The sequence below is a fragment of the Bos grunniens genome, chromosome 5 (assembly GCF_055505025.1).
Source record: "Bos grunniens cultivar Pamir isolate PY7600 chromosome 5, Bosgru_T2T1.0, whole genome shotgun sequence".
Classification (NCBI taxonomy): domain Eukaryota; kingdom Metazoa; phylum Chordata; class Mammalia; order Artiodactyla; family Bovidae; genus Bos; species Bos grunniens.
In genome coordinates this window covers 121,007,548-121,027,752 of record NC_141169.1, presented here as the reverse complement: position 1 = coordinate 121,027,752, position 20,205 = coordinate 121,007,548, and the positions used below count along the sequence as shown (strand labels likewise).

The window sequence follows — 20,205 nt, the reverse complement described above, 5'->3', positions numbered from 1 at the left end:
GAACAACCACGCGGGGCCACTGAGGAGGCTGCCGGTTTATTGGGGGGCCGCGTCCCCCCACCCCACCCCCGCCAGGTGGGTGGGGGCCGAGCGGCCGGTCCTCGGGGCTGCGCGGTGCGGATGTGGGGCATCGGTCGTGGGGAGCAGAGGCTGGGGCAGGGGTGGCGAGTCAGCGTCGGGCGGAGACGGGTCAGGTCCTGACTGGACATCCCCGCCGTCACGGAGAGACGGGAGTGGGGGCCGCCTCGTGGACTCAAGGGCTTGGCCCTGGGGTCTCCTGCGCGGAGTCTCCAGGGCAGTTACGAGGATCACGTCACGCACAGCTCCGCCGCCCAGAGCGGGGGCTTGCTGCTGTAGGAGCGCCGCCGGCCGGCCGCCCCGCCGGTCTCGGCCGCCTCACTGGCCTCCGCGGGCTCGGCAGCCTCTGCCTCCACCTCCCCGCCGTAAGGGGTCTCCAGCAGCTTCAGCACCCGCCGCACCTGCAGGGGGGTGGAGAGCGAGGGCAGCTGTTGGGGACCGGCCTCCTCCGCAGCCGATGAAGGTCGGGGAGCGGGGGGCGGCAGACAGCGCTTGCCTCCGAGAAGTCGCCGTTCTCAGCAGCTTCAATGGCGCCCTGTGCAATGTAGTTCCTCAGCACGTACTTGGGGTTGTTGGCGCGCATGACACGTGTGCGCTCGGCCTGCCAGGTGGCCGCGTCGCTGCTGGCCTCCCGGTCCTTCTCCAGCCGGGCCCTGCAACCCACTGGGCGTCAGCCGCGTAGCCCGGCCCGCACTGGGATTGGGGTGGGGGAAGGGGGGGGCAGGGGCACCTGTAGTTGTGGAGCCACGCGGCCCAGCGGCTCCTGTTCTTGCCGTGCAGCTCGGCCTCGCTCAGCTGCTCCAGCCGCGACTGCTGCTCCACGCGCTCCAGCTCCCGAGCCAGGCTCGCCCGCGTGCCGATGAGCGCCAGGAGCTGCGGGTTTGACTGCGCCAGCATGAGCATCATGGACAGCTGCCTGCGCGGAGCGGGCGCATGAGGGGCCCCAGGCCGGCCTTCCCGGCCTGCCACACTGCTGTGCTCGGCCCCCCCCAGGGCGGAGCCCGGGTCCGGTGGGCGGGGCAGATGGGGGAACATGACCAGCACCACCTGCACATGACCGGCCCGTCTCCTGCTGTTGACTCCGCCCATGGAGACCGCAGAGCTGGATCCTCCAGCTGGGGAGGGCGGCAGGGCAGCCCCTGACACCCCCTTCTCAGTCACCCTGGCTCTGTGCTCAGCAGGTCCTGCCAGCTCAGCCTCCCCGCACACCGCTGCACTAGATTCCTGCTGGCCCCAAACTTGTTGATGGGTTGAGTGTGGGCCCCACCCCCAGGACAACAGGTGTAGAAAGCCTGAGTGGCTGGAGATGGCGGGCCACACCCAGGCTGTTCCTGGGGGGCCTCCCTGGAGCAGAAGCCACCGTGCCCCACCCTGTGCCTCCTGGCCCCCCATTCCAGTGTCAGCATTGCGTCCCTTCCTCTGACTGGCGGGCCTCAGGGCTACACAGCCAGGGTCTGACCACCCATGGTTTCATTCTAAATAGTCCTCCCTTTTCTGGAAACAAATTCCTGGGAAGCAAGACCCAAGCACCCACCGGGGATCCATCTGAGGTCGGAAGGTGAGCCTCAGCTCCTCCAGGGAGGCGCACTGTGCAGTCAGCGCAGCCAGGAACCCATCTAGGTCTGGGGACTCCGGCGCAGTTGGGAAGGAGTTCAGCAGGTAGAAGGAGTTTGTGAAGTCAGCCCCTGGAACACAGAGCTGCTCAGGGCACCGCCCTGTCGCCAGACAACCACACGTGTTCATCCAGCATGTGTGTGGAGCCCTGCTGGGCGTCAGGCCAGGGGTTCCTGACGCCCCCACCCCCAGCCTGTTCTCAGTGCCGCCAACTTGGTCCCCACTCTGAACCTGACAAGTCACGCTGTCTCCCAAGGCCTCCAAGGCCGGTCTCTTCATTGGTGACCTGAACAAACAGTCCAGGCGCTGAGGCCGGCCCTGGCCCCCATCGTGGTCAGCGCCTTCAGCACTGCACGCTCTGGGAGCTGCAAGGTTGAGACAGCAGAGGACCTGAGAACAGGCGTGTCGTGTGGTGTCCTTGGCCTGGCTGGCTAAACCAGTGTCACCATAACCCCTAAGGAAACGGCCAAAACCAGAGGAGGAGTGGGGAATCAGAATGGTGTACACAAAACCCACCGAAACACGAGCGTGGTGACAGAAATTGAGGGACAAAAATGGTGTAAGACAAAACAACGAAGCAGTACAAATTCTTCCTTATCTGCAGGTACTTATAAAGTAAGTGGACGAGGGAGCTCCCTGGTCCCGTGGTTAGCAATGCGCTTTTACTGTCAAGGGCGTGGGTCAGCCCCTGGATGGGGAACTAAGATCTTGAGAGGATGCCCCCCCCCCCGGCCCCCCCGGCCAAAGTAAACGGATTAATGTCACTATTCAAAGAGCAAAGACCAGCAGGATGGATACAAAACACGATCGGATGACAGTAAGACACTGAAGACACTTCAGCTGAAGGTGAAAAGATGGAAAAAATATAGCACACAAATAGTAACCTACAGAATTGGGTGGCTGTGCTGCCATCAGGAAAGTAGACTTTATGAGCACTTGACAAGGAGGAGTGTTAGCTATGGGTGAGTCAGTTCAGCAAGAAGATAAAACAATCAAACGAGCCCCCAACACACAAAGCAAACACTCGTAAGACTGAAGGGCAAACACACGTTTTGGCTGTGCTGGTCATCCCTGTAGTTTGCGGGGCTTCTCTAGTTGCGCAAGGGCTTAGTTGTCCTGCGGCAGGTGAGATCTTAGTTTCCCGACAAACGATCAAACCCATGACCCCTGCATTGGAAGGCAGATTCTCAACCACTGGACCACCGGGGAAGTCCCTGAATACATGTTAAAGAAACTGTACTCCAATGAACAACAACAAAAAACAACCGAAGGGCAGAGTCGAGCAGTTTTGTAGGAGCTGGGATATCAGCACCTGACCCCTGGACAGAAGGTCAACAAGGAAACAGTGAACACCAAACACAGCTCTCCACCCAAGCTCTCAGCTGCATGTTCTCCAGGCCATAAAATTAGTACCCTGAGAATACTGGTGTATTCTGCAGCCACAATGGAAAGAAGCTAGAAGTCACAAATGGAAGGAAAATCAGAGGGTGAGATGGTTGGATGGCACCATCGACTCAACGGACCTGAGTTTGAGCAAACTGGGACAGGGAAGCCTGGCTTGCTGCAGTCCATGGGGTTGCAAAAAGTCAGACACAATTTAGCAACTGGATAACAGTGTTAAAATTAATCAACTACTGGGTCTAAAAAGAAATCACAAGAGAAATGAGAAAACACTTGGAGGTATGAACCAAAAGCAGCAGAGCTCAAAGGGAAGTTTATAGGTACGTATGTCTGAACTGAAAGAACAGCGCGCTCATCACCAGAAAAAAACGTAACTGTATGTGCTGGTGGTCTCGTGTTGCACGTGTCACACAGTCATGTTGCACACCTGAGGCTTGTAAGATGCTACACATTAGCTACTTCTCAGTAAAAGCACTTCAAATCAGTAACCTCATCTTATACCTAAAGAACTAAGAAAAGAACAAGACCAAACTTAACAGAAAGAAGATGAAAGCAGAGATAAACAGAGAATAAAAGTGAGAGAATGAGACCAAAATTGGTTCTTCAGAAAGATCAGTAAAACTGATGAAATTTTAGCTAAACCAATAAAGAAAAAAATTGACTTTATTGACTACACCAAAACCTCTGACTGTGTGGATCACAATAAATTGGAAAATTCTTAAAGAGATGGGAATACCAGACCACCTGACTTGCTTCCTGAGAAATCTATATGCAGGTCAAGAAGCAACAGTTAGAACTGGACATGGAACAACAAAGTGGTTCCAAATTGGCAAAGGAGTATATCAAGGCTGTATATTGTTGCCCTGTTTATTTAACTTCTGTACAGAGTACATCATGAGAAACGCTGGACTGGATGAAGCACAAGCTAGAATCAAGACTGGCAGGAGAAGTATCAATAACCTCAGCTATGCACATGACACCACCCTTATGGCAGAAAGTGAAGAGGAACTAAAAAGCCTCTTGATGAGAGTGAAAGTGGAGAGTGAAAAAGTTGGCTTAACACTCAGCATTCAAAAAGCTAAGATCATGGCATCTGGTCCCATCACTTCATGGCAAATAGATGGGGAAACAATGGAAACAGTGAGATACTTCATTTTGGGGGGCTCTGGAATCACTGCAGATGGTGACTGCAGCCATGAAATTAAAACGCTTGCTCCTGGGAACAAAAGCTATGACCAAGCTAGACAGCATATTAAAAAGCAGAGATATTACTTTGCCAACAAAGGTCCGTCTAGTCAAAGCTATGGCTTTTGCAGTAGTCGTGTATGGATGTGAGAGTTGGACCATAAAGAAGGCTGACTGCTGAAGAATTGATGCTTTTGAACTGAGGTGTTGGAGAAGACTCTTGAGACTCCCTTAAACCGCAAGGAGATCAAACCAATCAATCCTAAAGGAAATCAGTCCTGAATATTCATTGAAAGGACTGATGCTGAAGCTGAAACTCCAATACTTTGGCCACCTGATGTGAAGAACTGACTCATCTGAAAAGACCCTGATGCTGGGAAAGGCTGAAGGCAGGAGGAGAAGGGGACGACAGAGGATGAGATGGTTGGATGGCATCACTGACTCAATGGTCATGAATTTGAGCAAGCTTCGAGAGTTGGTGATGGACAGGGAGGCCTGGGGTGCTGCAGTCCATGGGGTCGCAAAGAGTCAGACATGACTGAGCGACTGAACTGACTAACTGAAAACAAGAAAGAAAAAAAGTAACAGCAACGATATCATTACTGATTAGACAGAAATAAAAGACTAAGAGGACACTATGAATAATAATCCAGATAACTTAGATGACAGATTCCTAAAAACATAAATTACCAAAACTGACTCAGGAAGAAAAAGAAAATCTCAATAGTCCCATAGCAAGTAAAGAGATTGTAAACTTCCTGACATATGAAAAGTCAGGACCAGAGGGCTTCATGGTGAATTCCACCAAACATTTAAAGAAGAGTTAACACCAATCCTTAGACTCTTCTAAAAAATAGGAGGAAACATTTTCTAACTCATCTCATGAAACCAGCACTGTCTTGATACCAAAGCCGAACAAGGGTACCAGGAGAAAAGACAGTCACAGATCAGCATCCCTCGTAAGCACAGGCAGAGAAACCATGAGAAAAGACAGTCACAGAGCAGCATCCCTCGTAAGCACAGGCAGAGAAACCTCAGCAAAACCCTAGAAGGACCACGTATGTAGGATTCACCCCAGCATGCAAGGGCGCCTGTGTGTCCCCTCCCAGCTTCACACCTGGAGACCCAAACCTCAGGGGGATGGTGTTTGGAGACGGGGCCTTTGGGAGGTAGGTAGGAGGGTGCAACCCTGCTAGGGGCTCTGTGTTCCTGCTCCCACTTTGCCCTGTGAGGACGCAACCAGCAGATGGCGTCCCGAGGCTGGATGTCCAGCCACGAGGCTGTGAGAAGCAGCACACCTGACTGACGCACAGTGTGAAAGCACGCAGCAGCGGATAGAAGGGGGTGTGCTCTACCGAGAGGAGTCAACATGTGAAGTGGCCGGTGGCTCATGGCACACTCGTGCAAAGGATGCTTTCCCCAAGGGCGCCCGGCCGGCCACTTGTGCTGGGCAGCACTGGGCCTCCAAGCCGGATCAGCCAGGAAGTCACACACACCCTGCAAAGGCAGTCCCAAAGGACGGGAGACGGGGACCCAGCCAGCCACGGCCCATGAGCAGCCCGCCCCCACTCACCGGTCAGGTGCATGGTCTCCAGGAGCTGGGCCACCAGGGCGCCATCGCCCTCCTGCTCGGTCTGCACGAGGCCCAGCTTCCGGCGCATCTTCTGCAGGTAGTGCCGGCCGAACTCGGCGTCGAACTCCTCTGCCAGGATGGCCTCGGCCAGCTCGAGGGGCAGCGCGGGGTCCAGGGCCTCGGCCAGCTTCTGCAGGTTCCACTTGCACACCTCGGGCTGCTTGCTGTACGAGTAGCGCCCGGCGGTGTCGGAGGCATTGCACACGTGATCGGGGTCATACCTGCCGGACGGGCAAGAGTGGGTGGTGCCTAAAGGGACCCACCGAGGGACCCGGGTGGACACCGCAGTCCTGCCCTGTCCCACGGGGCCCTGCAGCCTCACCTGCCCCTTCAGCCCACTTTCTACCCAAGAGTGGACGGTGCTGGTTAAACGCTTCTGTGCTAAAGCCCTCTGGGGGATTCCTGCTCTGGGAATGGCTAGCTGACCAGGCCTTGCTGAGAATCAAACACTGAACAAAACCTTCACGAAAGCAGCCATGCAGGCCTATGATGCCGTGCCTCCCCGGGGGCTGATGGCAGGCAGCGGGACGCCCACCTGTCCAGGAAGCCGAAGGGCCCGTAGTCGATGGTGAGCCCCACGATGCTCATGTTGTCTGTGTTGAGCACGCCGTGGCAGAAGCCCACACACTGCCACTCAGCCACCAGCCGGGCCGTGCGCCGGGTCACCTGCAACAGGACGGCCACTGCTACTCCCTCCGGGCCCGGCCCCTCCCCGAACCACCTGTGCCCGCTGGGCCCGTCTCACACTGCGCGACTCCCGGGGGGCCTGCCCAGTATCCTGTCCTGACTTGGGAAGAACGCCCGAGGACATGTGACAAGGAAACCCCCCCCCCCCCCCACACACACCACCGTCTCTTATATACTCACTATTCTGGCTTTTACCCAAACCAGAGAAATCAGGGAACCCTGACATTCTCATGATACAGGCCCCCACGTGGGATGACCATGTCAAAAGAAGGAAGCAAGTCTCCACATTATCAGGCAAACCCGCCCCAGGTCCAGCCTCACCGGGGGCTGCAGGGGACGAGGCTCCACCAGCCCACCTGGGCAGCCAGGGCCCTGCCGGCCCTGCCGCCCTGCACCCAGCCAGGAGGAGCCCTGCGAGCCGCAGGTGTGCCCGATGGCCTTGTGGCCCGCTGAGCAGCCCACCCACAGCTCGCCTTCTGAGGCCGCGGGCGCTGTCTGCGTTGGACGGCACCACGCTCGGCTTCACTGACCAAGAGGCCAGGCTCAGGCCGCCACCTTGGGTGTGAGCGGAGCCTCAAGCCTCCCCGGCACTGCCCGCGTGACAGATGGGAAGACACTGCCTGGAGGGTCTGGGGAGGGGCCAGGCCTCCCCAGCATGTCTCTGCACATGGCCCCCGGGTGCAGGCCGGGACCGACACGCTGCTCTGTGCCCACTTGCGGGGGCACCTGCACGGCCCCTGGGACCACGCCTGAGAGTTCTAGGGTGCATTCAGCCCTGAGCCAGGACAGTCAGTGTGTCCCCCAGTCAAGAGGCTTAGGGGTGTGTGCTGGGGGTGACTGTGTGCACAGGCCCCATGTGGGAGACCCAGCACCCGCCAGCCCTGACTTCCCCCAAGATCTCTGCACGGCTCCTCAAGGCTGCTCAAATAGGGGTCCGTCCCAGGACCCTGACCCTCAGCATCTGAGAAGCTAGCCCTGGGCCAAGCCAGTGGGTGGTGATGAGGGTTTGGGACAGGAGGGGACTCAAGAGGGCAGGACACCCAGCGCCCACCCTCAGGGGGCAGCCCCCACTGACCTCCCGGAAGAAGGCGGCGTGTCTCTGCACGTGGTCCCTGGGGTGACAGGCCTGGATTTCAGGGTAGAAAGTGCTGATGACGTAGTCGAGCATCTGCAGTCGGATGTCGTCCCTCCCCACGCTGGGGCCCGCCCGGCCCGTGTGCTCGTCTCTGGGCTTGAAGATCTCGAAGGATCCAAACCTGGAGGGGAGACCCATGTTGACCACAGGTTAAACATGACGCCTCCCCTCTTGAGTGAGGCGGGAAGGGGGTTGCTGCCAGCGCTCGTGGCCAGAGCAGTGGTGAGTGGGGGACAAACCATACAAACACGGCCGATCTTCAGGGACACAGGATGATATGGGGCGCCTCCCAGGGCACATGGGGCGGGACAGCACGGCCGCCCTGCGGGGACGAGGGGATCCGTGCTGTCTCATGGGGGGAGGAGGCCTGTATTGGGGTGAGCTGGGGTCAGCAGTGGGGCAGCTGCACCCCCAGGGGGCAAGGCAACGTCCAGAGCCAGGTTTGCTGGTCACATGGGCCGACTACCAGCAGTTCGTGGGTGGAGGCCAGGGGTGCTGCCCGACAGCCTACGCGACACAGACCAGCGTTTAGCAGACTGTCTGGTCCAGCTCTGGGGGCCCAGCACCTCCACCCCAGAGACAAAGGCGAAGCCAGAGACGGCTGAGCCATGGGGTCGGCTGAGTCCCCTGATCCCCAAGACTGCCACAGCTGCCTCCTGGCGACTGGCTTTGGGTGGCTGGTACCGAGTGCTCGATTCCAGACAGCTTGGTGACCGCGAGGACTCACAGGCCCCCAGCAGCAGAAGGCCTCCACTCGGCGGACGGGGCCCTGGGAGCGGGCGTGCTGGGCGTCACGGCCACTCGTCCAGCCACGCAGGTGAGGCCATTTTCCCGGCGTGCCTGATGCAGCCCCTGGTCATAGACCCCAGGTCGTGGCTCCAGGCTCGCTGCCCGGCCCCTGGCCTGGGGACGTGAGTGCACGGGCCTTACCTGAGGAACGTGGGGGCCAGGCGCAACACCACGGCGCACGGCTCGGGCCGGGGGTTCCCGTCGTAGAAGGCATCGCGCACGACAGTGGACTGGGATGAGACGCAGGAGCCGGCCCGCGTGGTGGGGACACCCAGGTGGAACATGGCCTCGCTGCACAGGAACTCGCGGATGCTGGAGCGCAGCACTTTGCGGCCGTCCGCCTGTCTGAGGTCAAGCACAGAGGTCACTGCCGGGCCCCGGCAACACAGCTGCAGGCCGAAGGGACTGCAGGAAAGCCGCTACCGGCTTCTGAAAACCAGCCCCCGAGCAGCTCTGCCGTCAGCGTAGAACGAGTCTGTTTTGCGTGACCCCAGACGCCGTGCCCCTAACGTCCTGCAGGTCTATATCCACAGCACGGGTGCCAGCCTGCCGTGGGAGCCGAGTCCACACTGAAGACGGGGAGAGCCATTCCCTGGGTCACACGCACGGTCACACGCACACTCGTGCCTACAGTTCTGTGTCTAAGAATTTACTTTGTAAAAAACACAGCACAGACACAGCACCGCTTGCGGTGGGGGGAGGACTTCAGTCCACCTTGGGCAGCTCCGAGTGACTCGGACGTTCTCTTCTTATCCTAAGCTGACATAATTATTATTTTAAATAGACTTTATTTTCCTAGGCACTGTTAGGTTCTCAGCAAAAGCGATCAGAAGGCAGAGATTTCTCATATATGCCCCAGCATCAGCGTTCCTCCCAGACAGGACATCTGTCAGTCAGTGAACCCACACTGACATGTCCTCACCCCCAGAGCCCATGTTTACATCAGGCTTCACGCTTGGTGTTGCCCATCCTGTGGGTCTGGACAACTGCCCAGACGGGGATCCACCGTGACCACAGGGTCACACAGAGAAGTGTCACTGCCCAAAGTCCTCTGTGCTCCACCGAGCCATCTCTCCCCTCCCAACCCCCGGTCCTTTTACTGTCTCCAGAGTTTTGCCTTTTCCAGAATGTCATAGTGTCACAGATGGAATCATACTGTGTGACCTTTTCAGATGGACTTTCTTCACTTACTGATAAGCATCCAAGTTTCCAACATGTTCCTTAATGGCTTGATGGCTCATTTCTTTTTTTTTTCTTTCTACTCTTTTGCTGAATAACATTCCATTGTCTGGAATTATCTATTTCACTGTCTGTTCTATCTGTTCACCTTGAAGGACATCTTGGTGGCTTCCAGGTTTTGGCAATTAGGAATACAGTTGCTGTGAACATCCGTATACAGAGTTCCATGTGGACACATTTTTAACTCCTTGGGGTAAATACTAAGTCGTATGATTGCTGGATCATATGGTGACAATGTATTTGGCTTGGTAAGAGACCACCAGTCTTCCCAAGCAGCCAGACCATTCTGCACTCCCGGAAGCGATGAACGTGCTTCCTGTTGCTCCGCGCCCTTGCTAGCATTTCGTGTTGTCAGTGTCCTGGAACTTGGCTGTTCTCATGGGTGTAGTGCTGTCTCACTGTTTTAATTTGCATTTTTCTGATGACACATGATGTGAAATATCTTTCCATGTGCTTAGATGCCATCTCTCTATCTTCTTTGGGGAGGTGTCTAGCAAAGTCTTTGCCCCATTTTAAAATCAGTTCGTTTTCTTATTGTTGAGTTTTAAGAGTTCTTTGTATGTTTTGGAAAACAGACATTTATCAGACATGTCTTCCACAGGGATTTTCTCCCAGTCTGTGGTTTGTCATTCTCCTGACACTTTCACAGAAGTTTTACATTGAATAAAGTCCAGCCTATCATTTCTTTCATGGATCCTGTCCTCTGCGTTGTATCTAAAAAGTCATTTCCATACCTGAGGTCATTCATATTTTCTGTTTTATCTTCTAGGAGTTTTAGTTTTGCATTTTGTGTGTAGGTCTGTCATCCAGTCTCACTTAATTTTTGTAGAAGGTGTCAGGTCTGTGTCTAGATTCTCTCTCTTTTTAATGTGGACGTCCAGTTGTTCCAGTTCAGTTCAGTCGATCAGTCGTGTCCGACTCTTTGCGACCCCATGAACCGCAGCGCGCCAGGCCTCCCTGTCCATCACCAACTCCTGGAGTTCACCCAAACCCATGTCCATTGAGTCGGTGATGCCATCTAGCCATCTCATCCTCTGTCGTCCCCTTCTCCTCCTGCCCTCAATCTTTCCCAGCATCAGGGTCTTTTCAAATAAGCCAGCTCTTCACATCAAGTGGCCAAAGTATTGGAGTTTCAGCTTCAAAATCAGTCCTACCAATGAACACCCAGGACTGATCTCCTTTAGGATGGACTGGCTGGATCTCCTTGCTGTCCAAGGGACTCTCAAGAGTCTTCTCCAACACCATGGTTCAAAAGCATCAATTCTTTGGCACTCAACTTTCTTTATAGTCCAACTCTTATATCCATACATGACCACTGGGAAAACCACAGCCTTGACTAGACGGACCTTTGTTGACAAAGTAACGTCTCTGTTTTTTAATATGCTGTCTAGGTTGGTCATAACTTTCCTTCCAAGGAGTAAGCGTCTTTTAATTTAATGGCTGCAATCACCATCTGCAGTGATTTTGGAGACCAAAAAAAGAAAGTCTAACACTGTTTCCCCATCTATTTGTCATGAAGTGATGGGACCAGATGCCATGATCTTCGTTTTCTGAATGTTGAGCTTTAAGCCAACTTTTTCACTCTCCTCTTTCACTTTCATCGAGGCTCCTTAGTTCTTCTTCACTTTCTGCCATAAGTGTGGTATGATCTGCATAGCTCAGGTTATTGATATTTCTCCCAGCAATCTTGATTCCAGCTTGTGCTTCCTCCAGCCCAGCATCTCTCATGATGTACTTTGCATATAAGTTAAATAAGCAGGGTGACAATATACAGCCTTGACGTACTCCTTTTCCTATTTGGAATCAATCTGTTGTTCCATGTCCAGTTCTAACTGTTGCTTCCTGACCTGCATACAGGCTTCTCAAGAGACAGGTCAGGTGGTCTGGTATTCCCATCTCTTTCAGAATTTTCCACAGTTTGTTGTGATCCACACAGTCAAAGGCTTTGGCATAGTCAATAAAGCAGAAATAGATGTTTTTTCTGGAACTCTCTTTTTTGATGATCCAGCAGATGTTGGCAATTTGATCTCTGGTTCCTCTGCCTTTTCTAAAACCAGCTTGAACATCTATCTGGAAGTTCACGGTTCACGTATTGCTGAAGCCTGGCTGGGAGAATTTTAAGCATTACTTTACTAGCGTGTGAGATGAGTGCAATTGTGTGGTAGTTTGAGCATTCTTTGGCATTGCCTTTCTTTGGGATTGGAAAGCTGTTCCAGTACAATCTGTTGAAAATACTATCATTGCTCCATTGGACTGCCTTTGCCCCTTTGTCAAAGACCCATATTTATGCAGGTCTATTTCTGGGCTCTCTGCTCTGTTCCACTGATCTATCCATTCTTTGGCCAAAACCACACCCTCTTGATTACCACAGCTTTAGTCAGTCTTGAAGTGGGGGCGGTGCCAGGCCTGACTTTGTTCTTCTCCCTCAATATTGAGCTATTCTGGCTCTTCTGCCTCTTGATAAAAATTTTAGAATCATTTTGTCAATTTCTACAAGATAACTTGCTGAGACTTTAATTGGGGTTGCATCGAATCTACAGATTGAGTTGGAAAGAACCGACATCTTGGCAATATTAAATCTTCCTATCCATGAACATGGAATGTCTTTACGCTGATTTAGTTATTTTTTTATCAGTCTTGTAGTTTTCCTCATAGAGATCTTTTGTTAGATTCACACCTAAGTATTTCATTTTCAGCAATGCTAATGTAAGCTGTTTTTAATTTCAAATTTCACTTGTCATTGCTTGGCTATAGTACAGTAGTGGCTCTGTATCCCGCAATATCGTTGTAACTGCTCTGAGCCCACTTTGGTCCATTCTTTGAGATTTTCTACGTAGATGTCCATTTGCAAACAAAACAGTTTCTATTTCTCCATCTTGATGTGTGTGCCTTGGTTTTCTTACCTTGTTGCATTAGCGAGGACCTCCAGGGTTGCTGAGAAGCAACGGTGAGACGGAACGTCTTTGCCTTGTTTATGATCTTAGTGGGAAAGCTCTGAGGTTCTCATGATGAAGTAGATTTAGCTGTAGGTTTTCTGTAGAAACTCTATTCCTCTCTATTTCTGATTTATCACGAAGAGTGTTAGAGTCTGTCAGACGCTTTTCTACTTCAACTAATATATGATTTTCCTTCTTTAGCCTGTTGATCTGATGGATCACTTTGATTGATTTTTGCATGTTGAACTAGCACTGCATACTTGGAATAAATCCATTTGGTGGTGATGGATAATTCTTTTCAAACATTGTTGAATTTTATTTGCTAATGTTTTGTTGAGGAATTCTTTGTCTGTGTTCATGAGGGATCTTGGTCTATAGTTTTCTTGTATTGCCTTTGTCGAGATCTGGTATCAGGACAACGCTGGACTCAGAATGAGTCAGGGATTAGTTCCTCTGCTTCCATTCTCTGAAAAGAGTGGCGTAATTTTGTCCTTAAATGTTTGGTAGAATTCACCAGTGAACTCATCTGGGCCTGATGCTGTTTTGGAAGGCTACTAATTGATTCAATTTCTTTAATATATACAGGCCTATTCAGATTGTCTATTTTTTCTTGCGAGTTTTGGTAAATTTTGTCTTTCAAGGAATTGGTCCTTTTCATCTAGGCTAGCAAATTTGTGAACATAGTACTGTTCAAAGTCTTTTAATTTCCTTTCAATATCTATACGAATTGTATGATCTTCCCTCTTTGATTTCTGGTATTAGTAATTGCGTCCTAACTTTCTTTCCTAGTTAGCCTGGCTAGAGGCTTATTGATTTCATAGATATTTTCAAAGAGAAAGCTTCTGATTTCACTGATTTCTCCTCTATATTTCAATTTCATTGATTTCTGTTCTCATTCTTTTTATTGTTTACTTTGGAAAGCAGCTGTGCTCACCACTATACCACCAACACACACAATGTTTGTGTTTTTTTTGTTTTTTTTTTTGCTTACTTTGGATTGGATTTGCTCTTTTCTTTGTAGTTTCCTAGGTGGACACTTAAATATTGGTTTTAGATCGCTTTTCTTTATTAACATATGTACTCACTCACTGCTTTAAATTCTCTTCAAAACACTGCTTTCACTGTACCCCACACATTTGATATTTTTACTTTCATTTAGTTCAAAACATTTAAAAATGTCTCTTGGGATGGTGGCTCAGATGGTAAAGAATCTGCTTGCAATGCTGGAGACTCAGGTTCCATCCCTGGGTTGGGAAGATCCTCTAGAGAAGCGAATGGCTACCCACTCCAGTATTCTTGCCTGGAGAATTCCATAGAGGAGCCTGGTGGGTTACAGTCCATGGAGCTGGAAAGAGTCAGACATGATGAAGCAACTAACATGCATTATTTAGAAGTATGCTGCATAATCTCCAAGAATTTGGGGTTTTCTAGTGATCTGTTGGGAGAGGGCAATGGCAACCCACTCCAGTACTCTTGCCTGGAAAATCCCATGGACGGAGGAGCCTGGTGGGCTGCGGTCCATGGGGTCGCTAAGGGTCAGATATGACTGAGCGACTTCACTTTCACTTTTCACTTTCATGCATTGGAGAAGGAAATGGCAACCCACTCCAGTGTTCTTGCCTGGAGAGTCCCAGGGACGGGGGAGCCTGGTGGGCTGCCGTCTATGGGGTTGCACAGAGTTGGACACGACTGAAGTGACTTAGCAGCAGGAGCAGCAGCAGTGATCTGTTACTGATTTCTAGTTTGATTCCATTGTGGCCTGAGAATGGACACTGTATAATTTCTATTTTAAAAAATTTGTTAAGGTGTGTTTTATGGCTTAGAATGTGGTTTATCTGGATAAATGTTCCATGTGGGCCTGAGAATATGTATTCTGTTGTTAGATGAAGTAGGCCTAGATGTTCATTGTATCCAGTTGATCAATGGTGTTAATTGAGCTCAAATGTGTCCTTATCAATTTTCTGCCTGTTGGCTCTGTCCATTTCTGATAGAGGGGTGTTGAAGTCTCAACTATGATAGTGCGTTCCTCTATGCCTCTCTGAAGTTGTCAGTTTCTGCCAAATGGCACTCTGATGCTGCTGTTTGACACATATACCTTAAGGATGGGCTTCCCTGATAGCTCAGTTGATAAAGAATCCGCCTGCAATGCAGGAGACCTTGGTTTGATCCCTGTGTCAGGAAGATCTGCTGGAGAAGGGATAGGCTACCCACTCTAGTATTCTTGGGCTTCCCTTGTGGCTCAGCTGGTAAAGAATCTGTCTGCAATTTGGGAGACCTGGGTTCCATCCCTGGGTTGGGAAGACCCCCTGGAGAAGGAAAAGGCTACCCACTCCAGTATTCTGGCCTGGAGAATTCCATGGACTGTATTGTCCATGGGCTCACGAAGAGTCGGACACGACTAAGCGACTTTCACTCACTCACTCACCGTAAGGATTGTTCTGGCGTGTTGGCCCCCTCTTTATCCCTAGTAACTTTCCTTACTCCAAAGTCCACTCTTTCTGGATTTAATATGGCCACTCCTGCTTGTTTTTGGATTAGTGTTAGCATGGTACACTAGTATCCATTTATTTTTAATCTACAAGTTTTCATATCTAAAGTGGGTTTCTTATGGACAACATAGAAGACTTTTAAACAATTCTTCTGACAGTATCGTTTTAATTAGTGCGTTTAGATCAAAACGTCTAGACCAAAGTGTTTTCCTTTCACTCTCTTCTTCCTTTTTCTTTCCTTCTTCCTCTCCCCGCCTCAACCCCATCTTTTGTGGTTTTAATTGAGCATTTTGTGATTCTATTTTCTCCTTTTTCACTAGTTCTCTCCTGGCGTATCAGTAATACTTTTTTGTGTTTTGTTTTCTTACTCTTTGAAAAATGGCTGCCCTGGAGTTTGTAATACACATTCCCAGCTAATCCAACTCCACTTGCAAGTACCACAATACTACTCCGTAGGTAGTACGAGTACTTTATAACAACATAATCCCAACCTCTTCCTCCCACCCCTTATTCCATTTGGTGTCATGAATTTCACTTACACATAACCAAATGCCTTGTTTCTACTACTTTAAACTATTACCTGTTATATCAGTTAAGATGAAAAGTAAAGCTTTTATTCTACATTCACTTCCTTCTCCTGTGCTCTTCCTTTGATTATGTTGATTCAAGTTCCTGACCTGTATCATTTTCATTCTCTACAAAAAACATCTTTCAACATTTTTTGCAAAACAGATCTAATGGTAACAATTTCCCTCAACTTTTGTTTGAGGGAGTCTGTCTCCTTCACTGCTGAAGGATAATTTCACAGGGCACAGAATTCTAGGTGGGTGAATTTTTCCCCCTTACTCCACTTTCCTTTGCTCGCCTGGCTTTTGAGAAGTCAGCAGTCATTCTAATCTCTGCTCCTCTGTAGGTGAAGTGTTTCCTTCCTCTAGCTTTTTTCACTTTTATTTTTGCTTTTCTGTAGTTTGAAAATTATAAGCCTAGGTGTAGTTTTTTTGTTTGTTTTTTGTAGGGGGTCAGGTAGCCATTTATCTTGCTTGGTGCACTCTGAGCTTCTTGTATCTGTTTGGTATCTGGTATTAATTTGGGGAAATTCTCAGTCACTACATTAAATATTTCTTTTGTCCCCTTTTTCCCTCCTGGTATTCCTACTGCATGCTACCTCTTTTGCAGCTGTCCTGTAGTTCCTGGGACAGTGAGAACTTTTCAGTTTTTTTCTTTGCATCTTTGTAGGTTTCTCCTGAGATATCCTCAAGCTCAGAGACTTTTCCTCATCTGTGTCCAGTCTAGTAATATGTCCATCAGAAGCATTCTTCATTTTTGTTAGTGTTTTTACTATAAACCTCTAGCACTTCCTTCTGGTCTTTCTCAGAACTCCCACCTCTCTGCTCGCACTGCCCATCTGCTCTTGCATGCTGCCTACTCCATCCATTAGAGCCTTTGACATATTAACCACAGTTACATCAAGTCTTTGGCCTGATAGTTCCGACACCTCTGCCACGTCTGAGGCTAATTCTGATGCTGGCCCTGTCGCTTCCAGCTGTGTTTTCTGCCTTTCAGTGTGTTCTGTAATTTTTTCTTGATAACCAGGCATGTGTTCAGGGCAAACAGAGCAGCTATAAGCAGGCCTCTGTGGTGTGGTGGTGGGCTACAGGTACTGGGTGGAGGCCTCAGACCGTCAGTGCAGCTGGGCGTCTGGACCGAGAACATCACACACGCTGTTCAGTCTCCCCTCTGCCAGAGGCTGCAGCTGGGCCCTTCCCCTTCCCCAGGTCAGTTAGGCTCTGAGATGACCCCAGCAGGGCAGCCTCGGGTTAATTAGCTCCCCCTGAGGGCAGGCTTGGTAAGAACACGGTGCTCCTGTGAACTTCAAACGGCTCCATTTCCCCACTCCTGCCAGAAGCACAAAGGGATTTTCTACCAGCATTCACTGTGAGGACCTAGTAGAGCTCCAGGAGATAAAACTCAGCGAAGCGCAGGGGCCCCTTGTGACTGGGGCCCTTGGGGTTTTAACTGGCTTGTCCACACTGAGCCTCCAGCAAACCATCACTTGCAGGGCAAGTGCTCCTGGAGACACCTGCTCTGGTGATGAAAAATTCTCTGTCTTTGCCTGTCGGTCTCTCCAGTCGGGGCGGGGTGGGGGGTGGGCAGCGATTTGCCCTCTGACCTCACTTTTCTTGCAGATCTAAGAAGACTTGTTGATTTTTCAGTTTGTTCAGCTTTTCACCCATTAGAATGGAGTGACGATATCCAAAGTTTCTTACTCTGTTTTTTTTTAAATTAAAGGAAAGTCACAGCAGTGCATGAGAACGGCTCGCCTGCACGAGCCGTGTCCTTAGCCCCTCCCTGTAAGGTGAGGGGGCTGGACACCTCGACCTCCAAGAGCCCCCAACCAGCAAGCAGCCACAACAAAGTGAGTTTGGATCTCTGCCCTTCGGAGTTGGGCCTAGGACCCTGGCCTGGCCCAGGGCACAGAAGCGTCCAAGCACTCCCCCAGCAGGAAGGCACTTGAGACAACTTAGAAAATTCTCTAGGAAAAACAAACTCTGGGCTCACTTCTGTCTCACCTGCCAAAGGACAGAGACGCTGCATGAAGGTGCCTGGGATGCACCTCTACCCACGTCCTCTGCAGGGAAGAGGCCAGTATGAGCTTGAGGTGCTGGGGCATACGCCTAGAGTGGGACCAGGGGTCAGCAGAGACCTCCGTGGGCCTCCACACGGCGTGGGGACCACCTCGGCCTCCTGCCTCACCCTCACCCGGGAGGGCTTATTCCAGGTGCGACTGACACCTCTAGAAACCAGGCTTGACGTCACCCCAAGGCTGTCTGCAGGCTGACCGCACCTGCCTCTGGTTGGTGAGACTCAACACACAGCGGCATTCCACTCACCCCGTGGTCTGTAATCTGTCCTCAGATGTCACTTCACCCCCACCCTGGCCTATTCAGCAGGAAGCCAGCACTGTTCAAGCTAATTGTGGATTTGGTAAAAAATGATCCGGAGAACAGGCAGGCTACCTCCTTGCCCAGGGCGAGGTGCCCAAAGCAGAAACCAGAACCGTGTAATGATCACACAGCAAGGGCACAGGGCCTTCCCTAACCCTGCCCCCACAGAGAAGGACACACGGCAAGCGCCTGCACCTGCCATCCTGAAACCCCAGCCCCCATGGAGGCAAAGGCAAGGAGCCACCTGTCCCTCCACCCCCAGCTCACACCTGGGCACTCCAGCAGCTGCTGGCCTAGGCCACTCACACCACTTCAGATGTTAGCCTCTGTGTTGTTGAGGGAGGCTGGGGACCCCAGGAAACGTTGGAGCTGGTGGGTGGGCACAAGCCTGCGAACAGTCAGACAGCCCCTTTCTTTCAAAGGACTTCAGGTCTGGAAACAGACTTATAACCCAAGTCTTCAAATATTAAAAGCAACTTCCAGCAGCCTGTCACTCTCAAAAAAAATTTTTTATAACAAATTGTCAAAACGAACACAGGAAGTTGAAAGATGCTCATACAATGTGCAAGCCCCAGTGTGAGGCATTCACACATGGTCAAAGGTGCAGACAACTCTCAGCAAGTTGTTCCAGGGCGGTGGTGGGGGTGCCAGGCTGAACTCAGGACGTCTCAGACACAGAAAGGTTTGAAGGCTGGGGTGTGAGGAAGAACCTGAGGACCTGAGGTGGAGCTGCTACAGAAGGAGGTGGGGGCGGGTTCAGTACCTGGAAAGAGGGGCCAGACAACAGCCACACTTTCAGAATGTCTTTGAACATAAAACTCCAAGTCAGGTGTAATTCTTCTGGCCATTCAACAGGCATTTAACAGTATGGGCGGCGGATATGAACTTTTTTGTGTTAAAAGAGCAGAACAGCCTGTCAGCCGCGGGCATACAGCACAGGCGACAGCTGGGCACCCTGCCGGGTAGGGCTGTCAGGATCCGGACCCAGGCCGGCAGCACGAGCCCCCAGAGGAGCACGGACAGCGCCCACCTCACTGCGCCCTCAGAGCAGGGCTGGCCCCAAGTGCTCGGAGTAAGTAGGCATCCGCGGTGCTAACTGTGTGGGAGGCAAGCCGACGGCCCGGTCAGCATTCCGACGAGGCCTTGAGCGCCGGAGCGCTGGCAGCCCCGCGGGGCACGCAGTAAACACGAGCGTGTCACGCGCAGAACTGGCTCCGAAGTCCGTGGGTCGTTTATCAGAACAGAGCACGGGCAGCGGCCAGCGCGGCGGGATCAGACGCTCGGCCCGACCTGAGAGGCCGCAGGGCCGCACCGTGCCAGGCGGGTGCGCGGGGGCGCTCAGGGGCGGCCAGGAGCCGCGCTCAGCTCCCGGCCTCTCGTCCGGGCCCCGGGCTTGGGCCTCGGCCCGGGCGCGCCTGCCCAGCTCGCTCTAGGGTCCCGGGCCACACGCCTCACCCGCGGGCGCACCCCCAAACGCACCTGGAGAAGGGCGTGGGCCCCGCGCCCTTGAGCTGCAGCTCCCAGCGCTCGCCGGCCTCGGTGCACACCTCGCCCAAGTACATGGCGGCGCCGTCGCCCAGCTGCCCGGCGAACTGGCCGAACTGGTGGCCGCAGTAGCAGTGCGCGGCGGGCTCGGCGCCCGGCAGCAGCGCGTTGCCGCTGAAGAAGAGCGCGGCCTCGGCCTCGCGCGCCTCGCGGGCGGCGGCGGCGGCGGGCGGCGCGCCCAGGCCCAGCAGCGCCAGCGCGGGCTCCGACAGCGCCACGACGCGCGGCCGCCGCAGGGGCTCGGGCCGCGCGCGGCTGAAGCAGGCGCCGGGCACGGGCCGCGGCGCGGACGGGGCGCCCTCGGGGCCGGGCGGCGGCGTCTCCACCGGCAGCGCGCGCAGGGCGCGGTTGTCGAAGCGCAGCCCGGCCAGCCAGCGGGGCGCGGGCTCCATGGCGCCAGCCAACGCGGAGCAGCAGGCGGACGGCGGGTGGCGGCCGAGGGGCGGCGGCCAGGCGCGGGCGACCGCGAGCGAGGCCGCTAGCGCTGCGCGGAGCGCGGCCATCTGAGGCGCTGCGGCGGCGCCGCCCC

The 20,205-nt window shown here is 52.7% G+C and overlaps 1 protein-coding gene across 3 annotated transcripts; it reads right to left on the bottom strand.

Annotated features, from left to right (window-relative positions):
* Positions 1-20: 20 nt before the first annotated feature.
* On the bottom strand, positions 21-20,205 carry SELENOO (selenoprotein O). Of its 3 annotated transcripts, none has more exons than XR_015164668.1 (9): positions 19,611-20,205; positions 8,664-8,867; positions 7,674-7,854; positions 6,447-6,577; positions 5,852-6,132; positions 1,613-1,763; positions 809-951; positions 575-731; positions 21-479 (listed from the first exon to the last, which is right to left on the bottom strand). XR_015164668.1 is itself a non-coding variant. In XM_086403370.1 (9 exons), exons 1-9 carry the CDS (start codon positions 20,177-20,179, stop codon positions 300-302), a joined length of 2,040 nt encoding a protein of 679 aa, XP_086259496.1. In that variant the 5' UTR covers positions 20,180-20,205; the 3' UTR covers positions 21-299. The 3 variants fall into 3 exon arrangements, 2 of the variants coding, with proteins under 2 accessions (XP_086259496.1, XP_086259498.1); XM_086403370.1 differs by having other exon boundaries at positions 809-994; XM_086403372.1 differs by lacking the exons at positions 21-479; positions 575-731; positions 809-951; positions 1,613-1,763 and adding an exon at positions 2,529-2,859.